Source organism: Silurus meridionalis, chromosome 28 (assembly GCF_014805685.1).
Source record: "Silurus meridionalis isolate SWU-2019-XX chromosome 28, ASM1480568v1, whole genome shotgun sequence".
Lineage (NCBI taxonomy): Eukaryota > Metazoa > Chordata > Actinopteri > Siluriformes > Siluridae > Silurus > Silurus meridionalis.
In genome coordinates, this window is record NC_060911.1 from 10,074,441 (window position 1) to 10,100,156 (window position 25,716).

The 25,716-nt window shown below is 40.6% G+C and overlaps 1 protein-coding gene across 3 annotated transcripts in view; it reads left to right on the forward strand.

The window, feature by feature from the left end:
• Positions 1 to 25,716, forward strand: part of fbxw7 (F-box and WD repeat domain containing 7) — a 133,813-nt gene that overhangs the window by 85,980 nt on the left and 22,117 nt on the right. The window contains exon 1 of one of the 3 annotated variants that reach the window (XM_046842883.1): positions 19,322 to 19,766. The exons of the other annotated variants lie outside the window; for them this stretch is intronic. Within the exon in view, the coding sequence (XP_046698839.1) occupies positions 19,728 to 19,766 (39 nt within the window). The 5' untranslated portion in view covers positions 19,322 to 19,727. Of the gene's footprint in view, positions 1 to 19,321; positions 19,767 to 25,716 lie in introns of those variants that run through there. 3 annotated transcript variants of the gene reach the window in all.

Below are 25,716 nucleotides of genomic sequence, written 5' to 3' on the forward strand. Positions count from 1 at the left end.
GTGAAACTTTGAATTTGTTAGCCTTGAGAATTAGTGTTGGGTGGAAATTTTTCCAATGAATGCCGTGTTTTATTTCCCTTGCACCGTTTTTTCAAAACGACGAGATAAGGAAGCTATTTCGTTGTTCCATGCTTACTAACGGGACTCGATAAAAAATCGGTACGGAATCCCCTAATCAACAAGGAACGACATTGATCTTCTTTCCATCTAGGACATGCCCATCTTTACATTAAAGTAAACAACCATGGAGATTGCTTATGATCTTCAGGACCGACGCTCACTCTCCATCCAAACGATTAAAGTACACCGGTGTGAGATCCGGAAGGTCGTACACGGGCCAGAGGTGGTGGGAATTTTCCCAGATGGCATGTTCATGCAGGCTCCGTTCTTTCATGCCTTTTTTTGTTTTGTTTTCACTAGACGTTCGTATTGTGTGTGTTCTTTTTATCGTGCCTGCATAAACAATAATCTATATCTTCCTAGGACAGATCTTTCTTTTAATGTCTTTGTGTTCTGGCTTTCACACAGCGCTCAAGTGCGTTTCAGCGCCTCTGATCTTTACAATGTTAGGAGCTGTGGAAGTTGGGGGACGGTAATAAAGCAAGCGCAGGACACCTCGTAATGGCAGCTCTGGTCTTTACTGGGTGTGTGTGTGAGCGAACAACGTGTTGAGGCGGTGTACAATAAAGCACATCTAACTTATGAGTATGAGCATAATAAAAACGCTTTCTGCTGACTCTGATCTAATAACCGCTTTACTACCTAATGACCGTATTCTGGTCCGAATGCAAGTCAAAGTTTTTTCCCCCCTTTTAAGAATGGTTAGACTGCTCAATAGCTCTGAACACATCTTACAGAAAGCAAATAAAAAAATTACTAAAATGCAAAGAGAAAGAATTGGGACCACCTGACTTTGCGATTCTTCCCCTTAACTGTTACCACAAAGTTGGATTTGGAAACTATTGTTGTTCAGTTGAACCAGGAAACCCAAACCTGTTCCAGCATGACAATGTCCCTGTGCACAAAACCAGCTCCAGTTTACGGTTTAAAATCTTTTTTGGGCTGTTTTAGAGCTCTGACCTCAACGCTACTGAACAGCTTTGGGATGAACTGGAACACCGATGGAACTCCAGCCCTTCTCACCTCAACTACATCAGTATGATTTTGGTAACACCCTCTACAAGCCGCCACAAACGCACTGTAGACCACTAGGCCATGCCAAAATTGTGCCGTCAAATGTTTGTGCCAGAACGTGCATTTGGAATTCTTCCGGGTTGACCGTTCAGCTCCACGGTGGAAAAGAAGAATTTTTCTGTGGCTCATTTTTACAGACTGGCTTTTCCAATTGTATAGCAAAGAGCTGTCAGGTTCCGCATGCTGATTGGTCAGAAGGATCCGTGATCGGAGGCCGCTTGTTTTCAATGAGAGCTGGTGATGACGAGTTTTGGCGAAAAGATGTGGGCGGAGGAGAGCAAAAGACAGACACGTTTTAACCTTCGGAGGTTGGAAAAATTCGGAGTATGGATGAACGGTCCACTGATTTGATGTCAAACCTGCAGTGTTAATAAAAGCGAATAAAAAGTTCCTGTGCCGACTAGTAGTAGAAACGCATAGTGACGATTTGCCGAGATTCTGCAAGTTAAATTGAGATGTTTGGGGGAAACTTTTACAAGGTGATATCTAAAAGTTTGGAGACTGGCTCTGAGCATTAGAAAGTACGTTATTTATCTATGCTTACACACTATCTTTTTTAAAATAGTTTGCACAGCAATACTGTGGAAGGTTGGTGCTCCCTGTGACTGCACGTACAGCCTTGCGCTGCCATCTGTTGGCCTGTTTTGAAACTAGTCTCGAAACCCTTTGACGCCGCCCTGTAAGTCTTAACGTATACTTGTTGATCTGTGGAAGCAATTAAATATTTATTAAGCATTTCTGGAAGGAGTCACCAGTGTTGGAGCTTGTAAAATTGAGTCGTTGTGGCTCGTTTGCCTGAAATTTTTGTGCGTTGAGATGCTTTTCTGGTCACCACAGTTGTTAAGTTTTTATTAGGTTGTTTTTATTTACACTCGAAGACAGACTCAGACAAAACAACTTTATTGTTTTGCCAAATTTCCACAGCATTGTGGTGAAATCTTTTTTTATTTTATTATTTTATTTTTTTATGCTAATACACTTTAAATGCAGATTTAAAAAGGCATATAATTTTCCATCCTTGTCTCCGAGCTCTGGTAGAGTTAGAGAAGGCAGTTGAAGAGAGTTAGCGTGTGTGTCGGACACAGTTCAAATAAACTCTCGTCTCTGAAGTTCGTGTCTTCGCTCTACACTTCTTGACCCGCTTCACGCTCTGATTCTTCTTAATTGTATTGTGTTAGCCTGTGTCATCTTTTATTGTGCTTTCAGAAGCAACAGGATATTAAAATGTGTCTGGATCGTAAACCGACCGGAAAAAAAACTGTGGTTGTTTTGTGAAACTACATTCCTAGAATAGTAATTAACCCACATCCCGACATCCAGTGTTGGCTAATATCTAAACAGATGGAGAGAGCGAAAGCTGGATGGCTGCACAGTCTGATTATGAGGGGGAAAATATGAACATTATCTAGGCAGCTTGAATAGGTATCGGTTAATAAATTATAAATGGAAGACTTTTTCGTGTTTTCTCCATCGCTCTACACGGCAAGACACTACACCTACCAGTTGCATCTCCGACTCATAAAATAAGCCTCATGTTGCAAATGGAATAACACACAGATGGACGAATCAGCAGCATCCGAACAGAAGACGTAAGAAAGAAATCCTATGTTCAACTTAAACTGATAAATCTAGCTCTCTCTTTTTAACCATGATACTAGTTCTTTTGGAGATTTCGACCAAATGTGCAGTAAAGAAGTCCCTCCAGATTCACAGCATCAGGCCACAGATATGCCTCTGCATCCCTCTGGCCATTCAACCCTCTCAGTGTTGCCAAGCAACCAGGAGGCTGGGAAGGAGGTCATCAGGGCTGCTTTTGCCACCCCCGCTGAGGGAAGCGAGGAAGGGACAGTAAAGATTGGAGAACATATCTCTTTAAAATCCTTCCTTAAGCTCCCTAACGATATGTCTAGCATCAAAAATTGAGTTTGCTAGTTGAAGGTGGTGCAGGGTTCTCAATGGAAGGTTCTCTCATCGGATTTTTCTTCCCAGTGTCAGGAGTTTCGCCAGCGGTAGTCGCTAAAAGTTTCCTGGTAGCAGGTCAGTGGCAGGAGCACGTTCTCTCAGCGGTCGCCAATGGAACATTCCTAATGGTAGTCAATGAAAGGAAGGGTTTTGCCGTGGCGGGCAATGAAATCTTTCCAGTTGCTTGCGGTAGAAGGTTCCCTGTGGCCGCCAGCGGAAGGTTCCCTGTGGAAGTCGGATTTTTCCCTAGTCACAGATTCTTCAATAAAAGTTTTTTGCGGTTAGAACCGTTCCCTAAAATCTTTTCTGTGAGGGCCACATCATTTTTCCTTTCTTCATATATGATTTGAAATGATTTTATTATACCTTCTAATGCTAGATTAGTTTATTACAAGGAAATGAGCAGTATATATCAAGAGATTATTGTTATCATAATGACCTTTTTTTCATATTCATTGCTATTGAAATCAAAACATTTACTTATAACTAGAGGTTGACCGATTATACCGATTTGGATCGTACTTGCCGATAACAGATTAGTCAACCAATAGTTTTTCAAAATGGATACTGGATAAACAAAAATTGCAAACACTCCATGTAAAATTGTACTGAATTATTTTACAATAAAATAAAATAAAAATGTGCTAAAGGAAATAAATATGAAATTATTAAGTAATGAAAATTATTTTATATAATTCATTAATAATGAATATAATGTAGCACTCTCCTTGTGTAGTTCGAAAGCCGACCTTTATCATCAAATACAGATATGATTTAAGTAAAACATACATGTAAAATAATACATTTTAAAAATATGTCTTTGACATTGTTCAGAGGGTCGTTCCAAATGTGGGGCTGCACTTTGGGAAACCCTGCGCTAGTATATAGTCCTAATGAAATTGAGCATGATTTAACTTCAACCCATTCCCCATCTTTGTTAAGCTGATATCATTCGAAGAGCATCTCTAACAGAAATGTGAGATGTTATGGTGTATACTGTGTTATTAGCATGTGCTTGAGTAAATGAACCTGATTCTCTCAGAGATCTCAGATTTCTCGTCCATCCCTGTTTTCCATTTTGAGAGGTCCCGCTCATTTGGAGGTCTTATTTGTTTCCTGAATGGCTAATATGCCAAGCTCATGGAACGAGGCTGCTGAGAGGAGGGCCTTGTTTCGGAACTCTTCCTTTGCGGGCCGTCTGACTGCGCAGGCAGCGCCGCTTTCCTCATTTCCATACAGCTGCTCCAGCAGTAACACTCCCTGCAGACTTCGCAGGCTGCCTTCGTGTGCATCGGCAAAGAACCTTTTCTGAGAAGAGGAGTGGCCCAGCGGGTTACTGATGGGTGCAGCTTGTGAATCACTGGCATCTGTTTAAAGCTTGTAGGTTAACACACATAGCCTGCAGCCTCCAACAAACACCGTGCAGTTTTATACACATCATTATTCTAATCGCCAGACTGATGACTTGTATTATTGGGAAGACATATGGACCAAAAGTCTGGAAACATCTAAAGTTTCATTCATTCCCATTAGATTGGTGTGTACAAATGGGACAGATGCTTTAGCTCTTGGATGTAATTAATCTAGTTTCGTTTATCTAGTATTAGTTTGCTTGAACAAATCTAGTAAGGGAATTACATAAGGTTAGTTTTAACCGAGCTACCAAAGTTGTAATGGTTTCTATACTATTGGGTTTGAATTTACACAGGATAAGTTTTCCCTTTTTGAAGAGAAGAACGTGAATTGTCTGTATATGTCTCGACCGAAATGTTTTTTTTCCTTTGGCTTCGTCACGAAATGCCGGCATCGGGTCTTTTTTTTTTTTCCTTTCAACCCGCACGTCGAATCGCCAGCGGAGCTCATCGGTGGGATAAAGAGAATCCGATTGGCTGTTCATCTTAGCGAATAAGCGCACGCGGAAAAAACGGAGTCACGTGACAAAAGAACGAACGACTTGGACCAGAGGACTCTTATGAACTACTCAATTCTGTTTCCTGTGTAATGCAGTGCATGGAGTATATGGGAGTTCTTAGCTAGCTAATAAACTAACAGATTCAGTGTACTATTTGGACGCGCAAAAGAATTCGGAACAGTGTTTTTGGAAAATATGTGGTCAGATGTGTTTCAGTCCCCTCGTAATGCTCGCCATCCCGTTGCTCTTAAGAACATTTCCACCCATTTCAAAACCCAACCATTTATTTCCATCAAGAGATTTTCCGTGTCTTGTCTGGTTCCTCAGAAGTCCATCACAGGAATTTTTATTTGTCTGTTTCTGCTTGCGGATCGGACGAGCTCTGAGACGCCTCATCTGGATAAATGACTGTAATTGTAGCAGTCGTGTCTCATTCTCTCTCGCTCACAAACCACCACCCCCTCCATTCTAAATCCACTCACCTGCTTCCTCTCATCCATCCTTCGCTGTTTTTCTTTTCCCCTTCTCTTCCATTTGCTTGTTGTTGTATTTTTTTTTTTTCTTTTTTTCACCGAATTCAGCCGTAATTATGGCGCCGTTTAACTTAAACACACTGAGCATGGTGCACTTTTAACTCCACAACAAAAGCACACACAGCTTTATAGGAAATTATTTTGAGTAAAAAGTTTCCCGGGAGATTGTGAATTCTACCTGAAAAAAGCGCAATCAATTTAAATACCAGTAAAATAATTCTTTTTTTCAATTTAATTAAGAATTTTTTTGGGATTTATGCGTTTCTGTAGTCGGTTACGCAGTACGTATTCAAGGTGCACTCGATCCAGCTGCTTTCGAACATCTGTAAAGCTTTTTGTTCTTGGACATGGAGAGCATTTTGTGACCTAATTTGATTAACATATTGGTTGATTTACTTATTGAAAAGCAGGAACGGCTGCTCGAAACGCTCGAAGGGTGCAGGATGATGATATTTGCTTTCTCAAACAGGAAAAAAGGAAAATGGGCAGGTTTAAGAACAGGAAGTCATAAACAGGGAAAAGAGGGTTGGTTTGTTTGCGTTCAAGCAAAGTAGGCAGCGTGCTTTGCCGGGTGTGTTTGCCCCCGTGTATAGCTGAAATGATGCCTCCCACACAACTGTTCTCTCCAAAATCCTTTACAATTTGTAGCTTTTACAGTAAACCCCCGAGCTTCATGTCTAATAGAACGTTGTTAGACGTGTAAAATAGGGCTGGTATTAAAGTTTTGAGACTCGCTCTCTGTTTACAAAAAGTACTTTATTTATCTACGTATATACACCATCACTTTCAAAATAGTCCCCTTGCACAGCAATACAGCGCCCCCAGCGTTCCAGCCACTTGCACAGCTCCCCATATCTTTTGGCACACTGACTTCTAAAGGTTGGTGCTCCCTGTGAATGTGCGTGACCCGTGCTGCCATTTGTTGGCGTGTTACATAACTAGACTAGACTAGAAAACATTTTAATACCACCACAATTAGTGCATATCGCATATAATAAGATCTCCAGACACTACCATGACACCAAAGAGTTGCCAAATATGGCAAAAAAACCCTACAAACTAGATTTTAGTCAAAAGGTGTATTGCGGATGCTGCAAATTAGAAATCCATCAAACTAGCACTAGCGTCGGGTCTTTTTGCTTTTATTAAAACCATCACCTTTTAAGGAACATTATCCCCACCCTAATCATCCCCTTTTGAAATCTATGAATAAGATTTTACAGCAGAAGTCGTAGCCATGCCGCTTGCACTTGGACTTTCCGTTTGCAGGAAGTGAATGGGTTCAATGCTGATTGCTTTAAATTGCTTTAAAACATCGTTCCCTCAATCATGTTCCACTAGCCGGATTTGATGTTGAACACAATTCTGGGGTTTTTGCTGGTCCCGTAAGCTCATGTTAGGTTAAACGACTGCATTTTATTTAGATCCTATTTTGGGCATATGTGCTGTATTCACACCATGCCAGACTTTCTCCTGAAGTGTTTTGTTCAGAGGTCTCGTATGGCCTCGACTGACCTAAACTAGAACACATAAAATGTATAGTCCCTGACTTACGATGGACATGGAGCCCAACTTGAAAACATGGCCTAGCCTACCCAGGAGTCCTGCAGCAAGGTGATCAGTATGGTAAACTGTAATTTTTAATCATTGAAGCAATTTACACTACTGTATCGTATAAACTACAGAGCAATTTGATGGGAATTGTACATGATCTGTACTGTAAACTCAACAAAAAATTTTGAATTACTCGTCATAAATGTTTTATTTACTACTTTAAATGAATAATACAATAATAAAATAGTTTTCCAAACATTTATGTAATTTATTAGTACAAAGTAGTTTTGAAATGTCTCTCCAAACTTTCGAGCCACTCGCGGCTTCTCTCAAATTTTTGCGAGGTACACTTATCCAAATGAAAAGTCGCGAGTATCGAGGTTTCGCTGTATAAGTATATATGCACGTGGCAGCGCCTGGAGGACGTAGCATACACTGCTGCGAAACTTATAATTCCTTTAAAAGAAATAAATATTCTAATCAGCATCATCTTAAGAAAAATCATAAGTCGATCCATCGCAGCTCTGGGATCATCTGTAGTAATATACTAATATAGTGATGTTAATAACGCCACTGGTTGTATGAACAGTCTTACCACCCACATGTTTTTCTCGTCACTGCACTGTTGTTCGATTTCAATTCCGTTTCAGATTCACGGTAATAAGGTTATATTAAAGAGTTTCTAAGTCTAGTGCCTGCGGTATAATTGTGTTCCCTATAACTGTAAGTTTGTCCTCAAAGATTGAGCCAGTGGTAAGGGAAAAACTCCCTGAGATGACATGAGGAAACCTCGAGAGGAACCAGACTCAAAAGGAAACCCATCCTCATCTGAGTTGCACCGAATGTCCATTCATGACAGTTAATCATTGTGAAGGTGCGTAGTGATTGTAGCAGACTGTTGATAATAATTACAGTCCAAATCCTTCCTCAATGTTTTTGAGTTGCTCAGTAACTTGATGGATCTTTGGGCTGATCCTCCGGGGTTGATTTTCACCAGTTTCTATTCATTATCATACTGGTTGAAATCTTTCTAATGGAAAGTGAGAATGAATCAGCTCGCAATCGTCTTAAATAATATCACATAAGGGGACGCAGCCGCAGTCTACACTTGTGAGCTGAAAAAGAATATAGCAGCTTATTTCAAGATAAACAGACATTAGGTTGATCAAAGTCGCTAATTATGGAGGATATGAGGCGCAGCTCAGCGTGGCTGTCATTAGTAAAAGTTTGTGGCGTTCGGGAAAAAGACACTAGACGTAAAGGACACTATCTTTGCGTTGATTCGCTGTTGGACTGTGGTGAGAATAATATCAAGGTATTAAAGGGGCGATATCGGCATGCTGAAGGTTCATAGACCAGGCGAGTGTTTGTGAGAAGCAAGAGAGACGTTTGGAACCTGTTCCAGGAGCAGCAGCTGCAGTGTCTTAGCACATCAGGCATGGAGATCAGGGTGTGTTTCAGAGACTGAGTACACTGAGAGCTCGCTTTAGCCTTCATCCTTCATCAGCATACCTAATCATGTGTGTGTGGGGGGGGATGCAGCTGTTTTGCTTTTCAAGTACAGGCTCAATATAGTGTTTGAGAATCATGGAATCAAAAATACTACAACTTTCACAAGTTAGATCCACTTACGTTATAGCAGCTACAAAGGGTTCATCAACCACAAAAAAAAAAGGCATGCTATAGGGTATTTGTAAACGTTTGCCATGACATAATCCTGACACCAATCTCCAAAAAAAAAAAAAACCTATAGCAAGAAATACACGTTTTTTTATTGCTTTACAAATCCTGTGAGAGCGAGCTGTTGCTATGGAAACGATCGAGCGTATTGACCATCGATGTGCTTTGAATTTGAATAATTGTCCTCCGTCAACATAAAAAAATCTTTTAAAAATACAATTTTTTATTGATTTTTTTTGCCATGACTGATACTTTAGTCTGCTTCCACAAATAAAATTCCCTAATGTATTCCCAAATGAAAATGTTCATACAGGAGATTATCCGCCGATTTTTCAAAGCATCCACCGCACGAATCTCAAACGACGGTTTTGTTACTATAGAAATGGTCACGTATTTAGCTATCGAAAATCGCCACCTTTCAGGCCAATCGGCTCCGAGCATCTTGTCACGGCCAGGGTGCGGATTCGAATAAGATTTTTAAAGTAGCTCAAGTTCAAGTTCAAGACGTCCCACCTCTAAACACGGGCGCTGAGGGAATCACGCGAAACGTCTATTATTTAAAAGGACCAATCTGTCCCCCATCAATAATATATAACTGCTACAGGAGTTAAGTGCTCATGAATAATTCCACACTCCTGGGACAAGAGGGGCTGAAAGACATACCCCTTTTTACACCCCTCCCCTTAAGTTTATTACTTTATGTATTTTTTGGTTAAATGCTCACTAGAGTACTACAATGGCAGGCAGTTTTAGGCTCCACCCTCAGGTTCTCGGTCCATTTTCAGATGTTATCGTGTCACATGTTTCCTGGATTCGTGCGCTGCAGCAGTGGGACATTTTGTTGCCTCGAGGCAGGAAGTGAGGACGAATCCAAGTGTTGAATTATTAAACGTTAACAACCTTGGTCCCCTTCACACACACACACACACACACACACACATACACACACACACACACACTTTCATGAGTTATTTTAGAAGGGTTAGTCTGTGTCAAACCAGTTGCTGTTTGAACATTTCTTCTAAATAATCAAGGGGCGGAGCCTAAATTTTTCTTTATTTCTTTATTGGACACGATCATGTCGTTAGCTAACGAGCAGGCATTACTACGATACTTAAAACAATACGGGAAATGCAACGGAAATTGGACTATTTGAGTGCAGAAATCCATTAAGTGCAAAAGTTTTTGGACACCCGACCATAAGATTGTGCTTTTTGAACATCGTGTTCCACAGTTGCTCTTATAAAAACCTGCACACTTCTACTAGATTTTGTGGAGATTTGTGTTCATTCAGACACAAGTCAGGTACTGACGTAGGTGAGGTGAGGAGGTCTGGAGTGCAGTCATTGTTCACATTCATCCCAAAAGGTGTTCAATAAGAGGGTTGAGGTCAGAGCTCTATAGCAGATCTTCCACTCCAACCCATGTAATGCAGATCTTTATGTACCTGGTTTTGTGTACAGGGGCATCGTCATGCTTGAACAAGTTCAAGTTAAAGGAAAATCTGATGCTGCAGCATCCAAAGACATCATATACAATTGGGTGCCTCCAAATTTGTTGCAACAGTTTGGGAAAGAGGCACACGGAAAAGTGGTGTGCCCCAATACTTTTGGCCGTAAAGTGTGGCTAAAGTGACGAATAAAAAAAAAAATCTATATACAATGAATTAATATTTATTCCAACTGATCATTTAAACAAAATGGCTAAATATACACTCCTTAGGAAGCTCCACTATAAACTATAAAGTAAAACCTGACCTCCTGATATTCCATTCCAACCCACTGTAAAGTGCATCTTCATGGAGGTGCTTTGTGCACAGGGGCACTGTCGTGCTGGAACAGGGAAAAAAATTCAAGCTAAATTAAATCGCATGTATCTTGTAAAGCTCTTTTGTGTCGCTTGGCCGCAATTACAAAGAACGCCAAAGTTACCTATTTTTAAAACTCCCTAATAAAAGACGAGGTATCGAAGCGCTGCGACTGTTTTGCATACTAATCGTCTAAATTGCTGCGTAGCAAATGTGTTTTAAGTCCTAGCGTGGGGATCCGAGCCAAATCTTTGAACTCTTCTCTGAATTCCTCATTGCGGTTGTATTACATCAGCTCTGCTCCACTCTCTTTTTTTTTTCTTCGACGTCTGTTTTTTATTTATCAGTCTTTCCTGAAATCCGGCAATGTGTTTCTAGCTAGTCGGATCGCACGTACTGCAGGCGGAGCGCTGAGACACCGAGTAGAGTATAGTCTGGTTGTTTGAGACACAGTCCATGACTGTAGGTTTATCAGATGTGAATTGGATATGGTGATGATTGTGATGAAGCAGAATGAATGAGTGTGTGTGTGTGTGTGTGTGTGTCTCTCACTCTTCTGGTGAGTCATCATGTTATTTTTCTACAAGATGTTCCACAGAAACAGGGGCTAACAGAAAAACTAAACACATCATGGTTTATATCATGGATTTGAAAAAAAAAACGCAATAAAGCCGCCTAAGAAGTCTCCTGTTGTAGGCGATGAAATTCCCCTACACTACGTAGGCGGCCTCACCTCAAACGAGTTCAAATCATAATTAAACCAGGACCCTCTTTCATAGCCAGCCCTGCACAAAATGAACACAATCCGCTGAAGTGTTCACTTCCTAGGCAGCATCAGAAGACCCCCTGCACCACGTACACGTGACGTTCCCTTAATACACCCATTTACAAACTCACTTCAAACCAAGCAATGAATTGCGGCTTCATTCCAAACGGGGGAGAGAGAAAAGGAACTACCTTTATCCTGGGTAGATTTCTACTCTGCAAAATCCCAAAGTAAACAAATGCCTCTTAACTATTTATCCTTTGACAATTCCAATTTGAAGAAACTTTCCTGAGACTCTGATGTGAACTCTTACCACACAGAAATGATCCCTACCTCCCAGGCAGCCTTATCCCAAAATAAAAACAAATCTCTCTACGGTTTCATACCAGATGGAACACAGCTTAAACCGAACACTACCCAAATGGAACACAATCCGAAGCAAGCAGGAACCCTAAAAGGGAATGCCACCCGGATTTGCAGTTTATCCCACCTAGACCCCCTCATTTAAACGCAAACAGGACCCGGACTGCAAAACTGTCAGGAAAAAAAAAAAAAGGGCCTTAATTTGGCCGCCTTGCCCAAAAGGGAACACAATGTTTTGTACCAAAAAAAAAAAAAAACAGTTCTCTTCCCAGGCTTTCTCAACCACACTAAGAACACAAACAAACCTAAAAGAAAAAGTGCCCATCCCACATCTTAAAACAGTCCAAATCAATGCGGCCTACCTAGGCACTCAAGCTCCCTTCATTCCAAAGAGAACACACCCCGAACCCGAGTCGGCAAATTTTCCGACGCCAAAATAAACAAAAAATACCTTTTACATAGACTCCCTTTACCATGAAGGGAATTCAAAGTGAACTAAAAAGAGCATTTTCCCCCTTTACACAGTGTCTTTACTTAAAAGAAGTGCATATAAGAGCAACAAAGTGCCCTACGTAGGCAGCCTAACTGCTCCACTATCTTTACCTGTGATAAAAGATGTCAGAGATGTCACTTCTAGTTTTACTGCCCGAATCGGGTTTCAACCAGTCAGTTTGGAGTGTGAGTGTGAGAGTGTGAGAGTGTGAGAGTGTGAGAGTGTGTGAGAGTGTGAGAGTGTGTGAGAGTGTGTGAGAGTGTGTGAGTGTGAGAGTGTGTGAGTGTGTGAGTGTGTGAGTGTGTGAGTGTGTGAGTGTGTGAGTGTGTGAGAGTGTGAGAGTGTGAGAGTGTGAGAGTGTGTGAGTGTGTGAGTGTGTGAGTGTGAGAGTGCGTGCGAGACTCTCTGAAAGAACGACATGGATGACTCGGACATGTCTGAACATGTTCTCTCTCTCTCACACACACACACACACACACACACACACACACACATTTCCATGTCAGTGGAGAGAACTCATTCCAAGAACTGTTTATTCCAATAACAGGTAGAAAGTAGTGATGGAAAGATCAGATCATTTGATTCTTTGAATGTTTTTCTGAGTCATTTATTTCGTTTCATGCCTTTAATCACTCATCGTGTATATGGGAGTCACGTGATTAAAGAACGAACGACTCCGACTAGAAGAGTCGAGCGGTAAACCACTCAATTCTGTTTCCTCTACATAAGACGGAGATTATGCGACTCTTTGCTCACGTGTGTCCAGTAGATGATGAACGAATCGCTCTCGGAGACGCTCTCGTCCTTCCGAGTCCCATTAAAGCGTCATTCGAAATGAACGAATCATGCTTGAACGACCCCCTTCACGAGCTGAGAAGTATTCTTGTTCCAGCACACATTTTTCTCTGTGTGCGTGCGTGTGTGTGTTACGTGTGTGTTCGCTATCGAAGTGTTCGAACATGGCCGCCCGTCCCGTCTCTCATCACCACACATATTATTAAACGCTGACCTTTCCAACACCGTCTGCTCCCTCTGCTCCACCACACTGTACACAGTGCAGGAGCTGCAGAGGGTCTCTCTCTCTCTCACACACACACACCCCACACTCCCACACACTCAGTAGGAAAAGGCAGTGCAGCTCCACTACCGGATAAAAATAGGCGCAAAATTACAGTGCTTCAGCTCTGCTAACAATGCAGCAATACGGCCGAGGGAACAGAGACAGGGATGGTTTTTCTCGCTCTTTCTTTCTTCTTTGTGTGTCTCTCTTTCTGTCTCTCTCTCATTCCCACACACATGCTTGCAAGTTGAGATGAATCCTAAGCGGTGTAGATGTGTTCCTTTCCACTGGTGTTTTTTTTTTTCTTCTTTTAAGCAGCACATCTTGTGTCGTTTCATTGAAGGTCAGGAGTCGAGCTCCTGAACGTTTGATGTTCTGCGTTTGTGTGTGTGATTTCTTTGCTCAGGTCAGCGACGGGTCATTACGTGTTTCCGCTTCCTCCGAGCTGATTTATATCGCTCTCCTGGGCCATTCAGCGCTTTCACACTTCCTCTGTAAAACATGTGCACTTCACTCACTCACTCGTGTCCTCCCTCGGTTTCAGCCTCCTTTTAAGGACTACTGGGCTTTTTTCTTTTGGGGGGGTTAGCGGTTACACAGCGTCGTTAAGCAGGTATCGGGTCGCTAATTAGTCTCTCAGTTGTATTTATCGATGAACATATTACAGTAAATAAACACAACTAGATCAGCTTGTGTAAATTACAGGCCAATTGAATGTATAGTACCTGAGGGTGTGTTTGTGTGTTTAGGGACTTCTGACTTCTAACACATTACTCCTGTTCTGTCTCCCGGAAGACGCAGCTCTACCTCTGCCATGTTAATCTGTATTCTATGTGACTCTCAGGACACGCCTCCATCTCCGTAGTGTTGTGACGCGTCATATAGCAGTGGTCCCTTTCTAAATAATAAAAGTATTGCGCATCTACTAATAATCATGTATAAATCAGTGTTTTATTCATCGATGCAAGAATGTTAAAAAAAAAACCGCATAGTAGTACAAATGCCAACTTGTATCCTGTGCACACATTTTTTAAACCGACGCATCACATAGTTAACTTTTATGCCGACGTAAATCTTACCTTTATTATAGTGTGTGTGTGTGTGTGTGTGTTTCAGATGAATTTGTTAATTAGAAATGAATTAGACGTTAGAAATGAATGAGTTAGACGAGGCCCAGTCATTTCCTGAAAGGGAGAAAAGGGGAAAAAAAGAAATGGAGTAAATGTAAAAGGAATACTGTGTCCATTTCTCTTAAAGGGATGAATACACTGAAAGGATGAATAAATAAAGAATTTACTTCGATAACACTGAACGACTAAGTGTGCACGAAAGATAAAGACATGGTGTGCTGGAAGAATATATATATTTTTTTTAACGACCTTGAGATAGCAAAAGTTCGAAGGCAAATAAAAGAGAGCAACAAAAGAGGAATTGGGGGAGAGAAGAGGAATAAGAAACGAAGGATATAAATGTCGAAATAGTGAAGAAATAATGTGTCCCTGTTCGCTCTGAGAACAAATAGATATGGGAATTTGGTACGATCAAGCTGAAAGAGCTAGAATGAAGGAAAGAAAAGGGCGCAAGAGAATGGAGATAGAAAGTGGACTGGTGTGTAAAATAGGGAAAAAAAAGTGAAAGAGATGGAAAAAAGAATGTGTGTAATGTTGGCAAAAAGCTGCTGATTGGTCAGTTGCTGTTTCGACTTTGAAACTTAACAGTTCTGAAGTGTGTGTGTGTGTGTGTGTGTGTGTGTGTGTGTGTGTGTGTATAGAAGTGTGAGAAACATTAACAGTGGCGTTTTTTGCTCTGCAGTGTTTTTGATTCATGAGCTAACAGGTACAGGAGCTTAAATAAGTGTTTCCCATACAGCCCTGAGGCCACAGCAATATACACACACACACACACTCACATGGTTTATTCCACCAGCATGTTGAAACAGACCTTCAGGCCACACACCCACCGACCCATATACACACGTGCACACACACACACACACTCGTTCTCTGTCGTTTCTCTATACATCCCTAATGCAAAGAACCAACTATCTCCATAACTCATCAGTTCTTTGTGGTCTTGTCTTAAACGACACTCCCTATATATTATGTAGACCATATGAACACCTTTCAATCAGCCTACTGTGGCTGTGTTCCAAACCACACAACCTCAACACCACTTGTGGTTTGTTAATACGCTATTTGGACAAAAAGTATCGAGGCTCCTGACTTCTCCAGCCATGTGTGGTTCTTCACCGAATTGTTAGCACAAATTTGGAGACACACAGTTGTTTAGGACGTCTTCGGATGTGGCAGAGGGTAATTTTCTCTTCAGGAGAGCCAAACCTGTTCCAGCATGATAATGCTCCTGTTCACAAAGCCAGCTACATGAAGATCTGCGTTAGTTTGGAGTGGAAGAAGCTCTCCCACTGTAGAGCTCTGACCTCAATCCTATTGCACACCTTTGGGATGAACATGAGCACCCGGCCCCCTCACTTCACCTACATCAGTACCTGACTTTACTAACACCCTTATAGCTGAATGAGCACAAAATCTCAGTCCAAAATCTTGTGGAACATGAAGCTCAGGTGTCCACGAACTTTTGTCTATATTGTGTATAATGAGTAGGTCCTCAGCACTACTATGAATCGGACATTTCTGTTCAGTGTGTGTGTGTGTGTGTGTGTGTGTGTGTGTGTGTGTGTGTGTGTGTGTGTGTGTGTGTGTGTGTGTAAACAGTTCTTTTTCACTCACAGCTCAACTGACGCGTGTTGGAATGATGAAGGTATAATGAGGTGTATAAAAAAAACAAGAATGTTAATTAAATTTTTGAGGGATGACTACAGGTTTGAGTCTCTTCAGGTCTTTCTGTTTTTCTTCCCCTTTCATCCATTACTATGGCAACGGCTAAACGAATGTTGGTGTGTGAGTCAGGGGGGCCCCTATAGAAGGGTGTGTGTGTGTGTGTGGGGAGCCTTTTCTCTCGCCTGTGAGGACAAAAACCCTGGCTAAACTTTACACAGCGGATTGGAATGCAAGGCATGTGAGAAACGTCCCGTCTGTGCTGTCTGAACACACACACACACACACACACACACACACACACACTTTTTCCCCTCAAAAGCAGGTGGTTCTAAAGGAAGATTTGGTGCTGCCTGAATGATCAGATAATCAGTTCAGACAGTAAAGTGCACTGTGGACAATAAAAATAGCTTCTCTTTTTTCACATTTTATGTTACAGCCTCATTCCAAAATGGATTAAATTAATCAATTTCCTCAAAATTCTACAAACAAAATCCCATAATCGTGAAAGAAGTTTGTTCAAAATTTTCCAGATTTGTTACAAATAAAAAAAAAGTCAATGTACATAAGTATTCATATCTGGGGAAGGATACAGAAACTCCATTATCTGTTAATGGAGGAAGTTTGGAAACACTAGGATTCCTAGAGCCGAGCCACCCGGCTAAACTGAGCGATTAGGGAGAAGGGCATTAGTCAGGAAGGTGACCAAGAACCTGATGGTCACTCTGAACGAGCATTCCACCAATCAGGCCTGTATGGTAGACAGACGGAAACCACTCCTCAGTAAAAAGGCACATGATTGCCCACCTGAAAACTTGATCCAGAGCGCTCTGGACCTCAGACTGGGGCGACAGGTTCATCTTCCAACTAGACAACGACCCTCGGCACACAGCTGAGATGACAAAGGTGTGTCAGAGCCCAGAAACCTGATTGAACACCTCTGGAGAGATCTGAAAAAAGAGCTGTGCACCAACAATCCCCAATCCAACCTGATGGAGTTTAAGAGGTTCTACAAAGAAGAATGGGAGAAACTGCTCAAAAATAGTTGTGCTAAGCTTGTAGCATCAAACTCAAACAGACGAGGCTGTAATTGGTGCCAACTGTGCTTCAACAAAGTATTGAGCAAAGGCTGTGAAAACTTCATTTCACATTTGCAATGATTTTTAACAAACTTTTTTCATGTTGTCATTATGGGGTTTCGTTTGTAGAACTTTGAGGAAAATAACAAATTTATTCCATTTTGGAATATAGATTGGACTGAAAGGGTGAGAGGGACGAGACTGAGAGTACAAGAGTATGGCAAGAGAGACTGGATCGACAGACATTGGACTAGATGAGAGAGACTGGACTGAGAAGAGCAACTTTTGTTTTGGTTTTTTTTTGTTTTTTTTCTTACTTTTTTCACCTCTTTCTTTGGCTTTATTTTGTTCGAGTGTTTCTTTTTTTTCCTCTTTAACGCTTTGTCATTGGGATTTGACCATATAGAAGACCTAGGGTATAGAGCATAATGAACATATCGAGTCAGTGATGGCAGTGTATCTGTATAGACCGTGTGTGTGTGTGTGTGTGTGTGTGTGTGTGTGTGTGTGTGTGTGTGTGTGTGTGTGTGTGTGTGTGTGTGTGTGTTGTCCTGAGCTTGTAAGTGTACAGATATACAATAAGTGTGAATCATTGAGCCACATAGCTGCAGTGTGTGTGATTATGTGATGATAACACACACAGACAGACGGACAGAGAGGTCCAGGGGGTGAGAAATACCCAGTGTTCAGTCATGGGGAATAACTCGGAGAGGAGGAGTGTGTGTGTGTGTGTGTGTGTGTGTGTGTGTGTGTGTGTGTGTGTGTGGCAGATGCTGTGTGTTTCCAGCATGGACAGTGTCATGTGTGATGGCCGTAGCAAATGTGATTAATAAGAATAATGTCTAAGCCTTCCTAAAAACCCGCTTCATGCTGAGGTACACACACTCCGGTGAGAAAGGTTTAGAAGACACACACACCATGATCGACAGCAGTGTAAACAACTACACACCATGATTACAATGCGCTGTTCGGTGACTTTTTCCAGACCCGGGGGGATTCTGGGCTCAATTTTCCACAGAATATTCCTGCTTAGGTTTGCATCCGCAATTTACAAAACACACGCCAATGACGAACGTGCAAAACAACTTCTCTCTGTTCCGAAAACGCTATTAGCACGATAATTTACTTGTGTCAGCTAACAGTACCGTACTGACCCATGAGGGAGCAATGGGGAGATAGGGGGATTCATGCTTTCTCTTCTAAATGTTTTCGTTGTTGTTTATCTTTTTTTTTTTCCTCCGAGTAGTGAATGTTAATGTGTCTGGGGATCTGCTTTATGAATATTCATGAAACATGGGTGGTCTGAGTGAGATACAGAGGATACACCCCATCACTACAGATTGGGAATGTTGCACTGGATGAAAAGAACATTATACATAAAAGTTCAAAAAGGAAAATTTTTTTCCACATTTTTTAGTTTTTGGGATTGAGATGTATTTGTTAGATTGCTGCTGATATTGGTGAGGTTCTGAAGTTTGTGAGTTCAAATCCCAACCACCTCAAGCTGCTACTCCTGGGCTCCTGAGCAGGGCCCCTTACCCCCCATAGCTGCTCAGTTGTATGATGTATGTCGCTCTGGATAAGGGCGTCTGCCAAATACCGTAAATGTTTTGTTCAAAGTAATGTAGGAAAACCAGTTGTAAATAATGCTGCCTCAGTGGTTAAGGTCGTGAGTTTCAGTCCCACCAGTACCGAGCTTTTGGGCCCTTGCGCAAGGCTCAAGGGAAAAGGGAATAATTGTTTCTGCACCACCGCAATTATAAGAAAGTGACGTGCAATCGTCTCCTTTCAGATTTATTTATTTATAAATTTTTTGTAGAATCACGCAGAAAAGAAATGAATCGCGATGTGAGCACAGGCGCAAACCGAGCAGCGAATCAACGAATCGATACTTCAAAGAACAGGACTCGACTCAGAGAAGGGAGTTGCAGAAAAACATGATGCAGGGAGAATCGAGTCAGGAATCGATACAGAAGGCAGAGGGGTTCTCTCTTCCTTCCCCCCTCTCTCTCGCTCTCTTCTTTTCTCACTGTATACTTCAGTCACTTTCTCTCTCTCTCTCTCTCTCTCTCTCTCTCTCTCTTTCCCCCCTCTCTCTCTATCTCCACCCCTCCTGTCATTCTCTCCTCCTCCTCCTTATTCTATCGCAGCCCTTCGTGGACGCTACACGGAGGGCTGTGTGAGTCGCGCCGCGTGTACAGGATACGTGTGGATTATTATTTCCTGCGGTTTATTTTTCCTCTACTTCTTTCAAATATTATTATTAATAGTACTATTTATATCCTCATTTGGATTTCTTCACCGAGATAGAGAGAGTGAAGGAGAGAGAGAGAGAGAGAGAGAATGTCCGCCGCATCGCGCACGGGTTTCGGTCTACCTGAACACACACGCTCCCAGCCGCAGTAGCCAAAAAAAAAAAAAAAAAAAAACACAGCAGTATCTGATCATACAAATAATAATAATAAAAAATCAGTAACAACCGGAATCTGTTTTTCCACCTGGACACCTGACGCAGCAGCAGCAGCAATCATGGGCTTCTACGGTACCTTAAAGATGATTTTTTACAAAGTGAGTACCGGCTGAGTGAGTGTGTGTGTGTGTGTGTGTGCGCGCTCTCGCTCTCCGCCCTTGAGCGCGCCATGAGCGGGTTTGATTTACGCTCCGTGCGGCACGACGCGCAATTTTATGGCCACTGCGGAAAATATTCCTTATGATATCCGGGTTTTTTTCTCTCCATTATTTCTCTATTATTTTGCACCGATCGGCCACTATTTATAATCCCCTGATCGAGGCGTGGCTGTAGAGCCTATAGCTTTGGACGTATAGACGCGTTATGAGTGCCCTATAGACGCGCGTTAAGGGTGATGTATCGCCACGCGGACGCGTCAAAATGCAAATAGGTTTATAAGCACTCATGATGCCTAACGGCGTGTAAATCAGTGTGTTGGCTGAGCGTGTATATATTTCCTGACTTTACTGTAGCCATCCGGCCATCAGCATCACTGCACCTGCGCTCACAGGAGCACACACACACATATATATACACACCTAGAAATATTTACATGGATGTATTCTAGATTGCCGCGCACTTTCCTCACCCTTCAGTATTGATCTAGAAGTTCTGGACATGCTGAAATCCTGTTGAGCATGCTCAGTGCAATCCCTGCATCCTGTTCAAGGGTATACGTGTGTGTGTGTGTGTGTGTGTGTGTGTGTGTGTGTGTGTGTGTGTTTGTTGGAGCAGAACGGAATGAATATCGATTACCGAACGAGTTCTAGAACACCCTCGGACATATTAAAATCCTGTACGACGGATGCCACCCAAATTGCAGGGCAAGGGCCTAATCGGCGAGTGCGCTTTTGAGATTTGGAGCGCCGCATGCAGTAATCGAGGCACTGTGGATTCGTATTGCTTAGATTACAGGACAGCAGAGAGTAAATGCTGATTCAACATACAGCATTGTAACGTAAATCTCAGCTAGGTCAGATTTTACAGAAGAAATGAAACAGGAAGAGATTTTAGCGTGAGCCGGGTGCTGTGAGCAACCGTGTGCGTTTGTGTTCATCAATATGTTTGCACTTTATTGCAATTAATGACCGATTCTGTAGTATTTATCTCTAGAGTGTAGTGCTGCATAAGTCCAGAGCGATCAGGAAGCACAGCGAGAGGTTTGGCATCTGAAGTTTTACTACAGGAGCTAGCGATGCAGCGATAACACAAAATGCCTGATGTATGAGAACGCATTATATGTGGCATCATGTCTCAGTATACAGATTTGATAAACAAATGGCACCAAAACAAACAAAAAAAAAAAGCTTTCATATCTGCGAAACTTAATCGTTTCGAATTGAAAGAGGTGAAATAAAAGGTTCAAAATTCGTTCACAAGCATCATGATAAAGTGTCACGATTTGTCCAGCGACAGACGCGACGCGGCTTCGGGTCAGTGTTGTGTCAAGCTTTTAAATGGATCAGATGCTAATTGAGCAGTTGAGGTCAGTATTGATCTGATGATGATACTCTGTATCGAATCAATACGCCTCTTAAATCAGGCCATGAAGTGTTTATATGTTGGGAATTTGAACGTCATTATCGTATGCGAATTACGTCGCAATACAATTGTTTTTACCTTAAATTAAAAAGCAGTTGAATATTTAACATAATGTACTGGGTTTTTTTTTTCTTTCTCAAAATAAAATAATCCTTTATTAGGTTTATTTTAAAACGCAATGCTTGAGTGATAGATCACTTAAGTGATGTATCATAGTGTATGGTATATTTGTGAGTTTAACCCTAGGCACCTTCAAATATCTTTTTGTCTGAGAGGAGGTCCCCTAGATAGGCTCCCTACAGATAAAGAGTGACTTTGTATTCTGTGTTCGCATTTGTATGTTTAGTGTATGCTCAGTTTATGTTAGGGTTTAGTGTTACCGTGTTTGTGTCTGTGTGTGTGAATGTTAAAGCAAGAAGGAAATCCCAGTGTGTGTGTGTGTGTGTGTGTGTGTGTGTGTGTGTGTGTCAGTTGGGTAGCAAAAGAAGCAGTGAAGCTCGACTAATGAGATCTCGCATGGTTCTCCAAACACTGCGTTCTTTGTGTTTTAGGTGGACTTTAAGGTGGGGATTTGCACACCTCTACACACACACACACACACCTGTTTAGCCCTCAGGTGCAAAATTCACCACACATGCTTTAGACAGTGTAACAGTGTAAATTTCTAAGCAAAATGTTTGGTGATGAAACATTCTTCATTGTTTATTAATACATTGCTTGAATTATTCACACAACCACTGCAGGAGCTGATCTGAGGAGGGCTGCATCTTTTACTAACTAGCAATCAGATGTTTAGATATTTATCTGAGTCTTCTTAATGTAAAAGCCAACTCCGACATCCCATAATTCCCTTCACCATGGAACAGTAATCATGTAGGAGCACATCTGCTCGCTAGCTAATGTTGTTTCATCTCGTCCCGATGAACAGTTTGTTTATTGTTTTTGATTGGTGTTCCCATGGCTACAGCTTATCTAAATTAATGTAATGTGTAATCAGTCCTCATGTGACCGTTAATGCAGGTTTAATGCTGGGACCAGTCAGGATTTAATTTTTATACACACACACACACACACACACACACACACACACACACACAGATATACATATATATATATATATATATATATATATATATATATATATATATATATATATATATATATATATATATATATATATATATATATATATATACACACACACACACACACACACACACACACACACACACACACACACACACACACACACTTGTTAATAGTAGCATTATGGCCAGTGATAATCACAGTGATTGTAGAAGTATAATTATTTGAATGATTATTTTTAATAATACTAAAATGGTAGTATTGCCAGCAGAAATGTTTATTAATCTTAACTGTGCTACTTGTAGTTATAATACTAGTTGTGCTAAAGGTAACCATAGTCTGGGAAGGCAGATTATAATCTTCCCTTATAATTATAACAAATAATCCTACTACTAGTAAGAATAATTATTTTTATAGTATCATTATTTGTACCAGTAGTAGTAATACCATTTGCATTTTTATTATATTTGTATTATTAACAATAGTAGTGTTTACTTGTAGTATTAATGGTTGTTAAAGTATTTTATCTTATTAAGAACATTTGAATTACTAGTAGTAGTCTAATTATTAAAGCTATGATTAATAGTAGTAACAGTAACGGTTGTGTGGTTGTGTAGCATCAACATTAATACCTAAAGCAGTATTATAATTTGTTGTTAAAATTTTATTATTGTTACTTCATTAGTAGTAAGAAGACCATTATGATCATTTATACTAGTAATAGTAGTATAGTTATGTGTAGCAGTAATAGTATGAATCATTTTTCAGTTGTTACACTGGTTGTGTGCTTATTACTAGTAGTAGTATTTTGTGGTAATGTTATTTTATTTGTATTATGAAATCAACATTTGTGATAGTAGTAGCATTGTGATTAGTAGTATCAGTTGCTATCAACTTTAATATTGTTAGTAATAGTTGTAGTTTGGTTGCTGTTAGTGGTAGTAGTGATAGTAGTCGTAACTTTAGAAGAGGTAGTAGTAGTGTGATTATTGTGGTGATTATTATTAGTGGTAGCAGTTGTAATGGTGTGATTTGTGGTAGTAGTATGATATTAGTGGTGGTGATAGTAGTAATATTATAAGTGGTAATAGTATGATTATGACTAGTTGTTGTTAGTAATTGTAGCAGTGTGATACGTGGTAGCATTATGATTACTAGTGGTGGCTAGTAGAAATAGTAGTGAGATTATATGTGGTAGTAGTATGATGATTAGTAATGGTGTGATTATAAATGGTGGTAGTAATAGTAACTAATTATAAGTAGTAGTAATATTAATAGTGTCATAAATAGTTGTAGTGTCATAAATGGTGATAGTAGTAAAAGTGATAAGTGGTGGTAGTAGTAATAGTAATTGTGATTATAAGTGATGGTATTATTAGTGTGGTTTATAAATGGTGATGATAGTAATAAGTGGTGGTAGCAGTAATTGTTGTGCGATAAGTGGTGGTAATAGTAATGTGATTAAGTGGTGGTAATAGTAATAATGTGCTTGTAAGTGGTGGTAATAGTAATAATGTGATAAGTCACACACACACTTACACACCCTGACCCTGCTTCGGCTTTTTCTTATTAAGCAGGGAATCCTCAGTAAGGCCGGTGTTGTTTTCGCAGGAGCCCTGTATATAGACGATACAACAGTATTAAATAAAATAGCATGGAAATGAAAACAGCAGCTGCAGATTAAAGACCGAAATATTACATTCATAAAACAATCCGCTTCAACAAGAGTGTGCGGAAAATAACACCGGAAGGCCAATCATAAATATATCTGCGCGTTAGGCTTCAGTAGATGTTGAAAGTGACTTTTAAACACTGAGACCTGCAGACTTGCCCCAACAGGCCTTGCAGGGACTATCTAATCTTATTCATACATACACACCTACACAGTGTATATGAGGCCCTTTATGAGTATGTTCACTGCTCTAAACGACCTGGTGTACGACAAAAAAAAGGAACGTTACAGAACTGTGTACACATATGAAGCTTCATTTAAACTATTATTCTAATCCTTGTTTATAGAGTCTCCTATTAACTCTACTACACTGTATACAATAATTAATAACAAGAATGAAAAGTAGTAAAATAAAGTAATATTAGAAACTGATGAGAAAGGTCAAAAATATATAATTATACAGATAAAAGAGAGCAGTAGGGAAAGACAGAATGGACATATGATAGAAAAAAAAATGTAAAAAAGGAGGAAAAAAATTAAAGTAAAAATTGAGAATAGAAAGAGAGAAATAGAGTAGCAGTACATTTAGCAGGATAAAGAAGGGAGTTGGCAAATATATAAAATCATTGAAGGGAACAAAATTAGAAAAGAGATGAAACCTGGAAACTACACAAACAACATGGAATATTATTATTATTGTTATTGTTATTATTATTGTTATTATTATAATTATAAATCTTAATATAATGATTTGCAATGTGACACTTGTGTTTTTACAGTTTACAGAAAAGCACATTACTGAAGTGTGAGGGGGTTTGTGTATTTGTGTTTAAGTGTAAAAGAGGGATAGAGTAATTGAGTGTATGTGAAAGAGTGAATGTGTGAGAGTGAAACTGTGTGTGTGTGTGTGTGTGTGTGTGTGTGTGTGTGTGTGTGTGTAAAAGAGAGAAAGTGAGTGTGTGAATTAGCCATTGCTAACTCCTGCTCCACTATTTATTCCTCTAAACATCTTTTGCCTCATACAATGCACAAAGAGTCACCATTGTGAGTGTGTGTGTGTTGTGATGCGTTTAAAACACTGTGCACAACTAAAAATAGTTTTTATTCAAATGAGTTCGGTTGTGTTGAGGACACTGAACCTTTGTTTTAGGGACGGGATGCTCCGTAGCCAGGCACCAACTATTCGCCAAAAAGAGGGCCATCTGTGCGTGTAGTGTGCGTTCGTGTTTGTGTGTGCGAGTTTGTGTGTTCATGTGTGAACGAAACGGGATGGTGGAGAAAGAGGCCACTAAAGAATAGGGCTGCTCTATTTTTCTTTTACAGCCAATATAAATCAACCTTTCACGCCACCAGAGCAGCCATTGCTCATCTTGGCCTTTACTAGTACTAGATTGTGTGTGTGTGTGTGTGTGTGTGTGTGTGTGTGTGTGTGTGTGTGTGTGTGTGTGTGTGTCCTGTACTGTACACCACATTTAACTTTTAAAAGTGGTCTACTGACCTGACTGACATTTACATTTTCGATGTCATTGGCAGCATCTTCCCCATCTGCTCTCCGGCTCCGTCCCAAACGGCAAAGTTCATGGCTTGTTAGTTATTGTACAAGAAGCAACACATTTCTAAGACCCACAAAAACAATTCCAACAAAGCATTTGTCATAGTGGTGGTGTAATGGTCACCATTAGTGAGAGCTGTGATATCTCTTGGTTGTT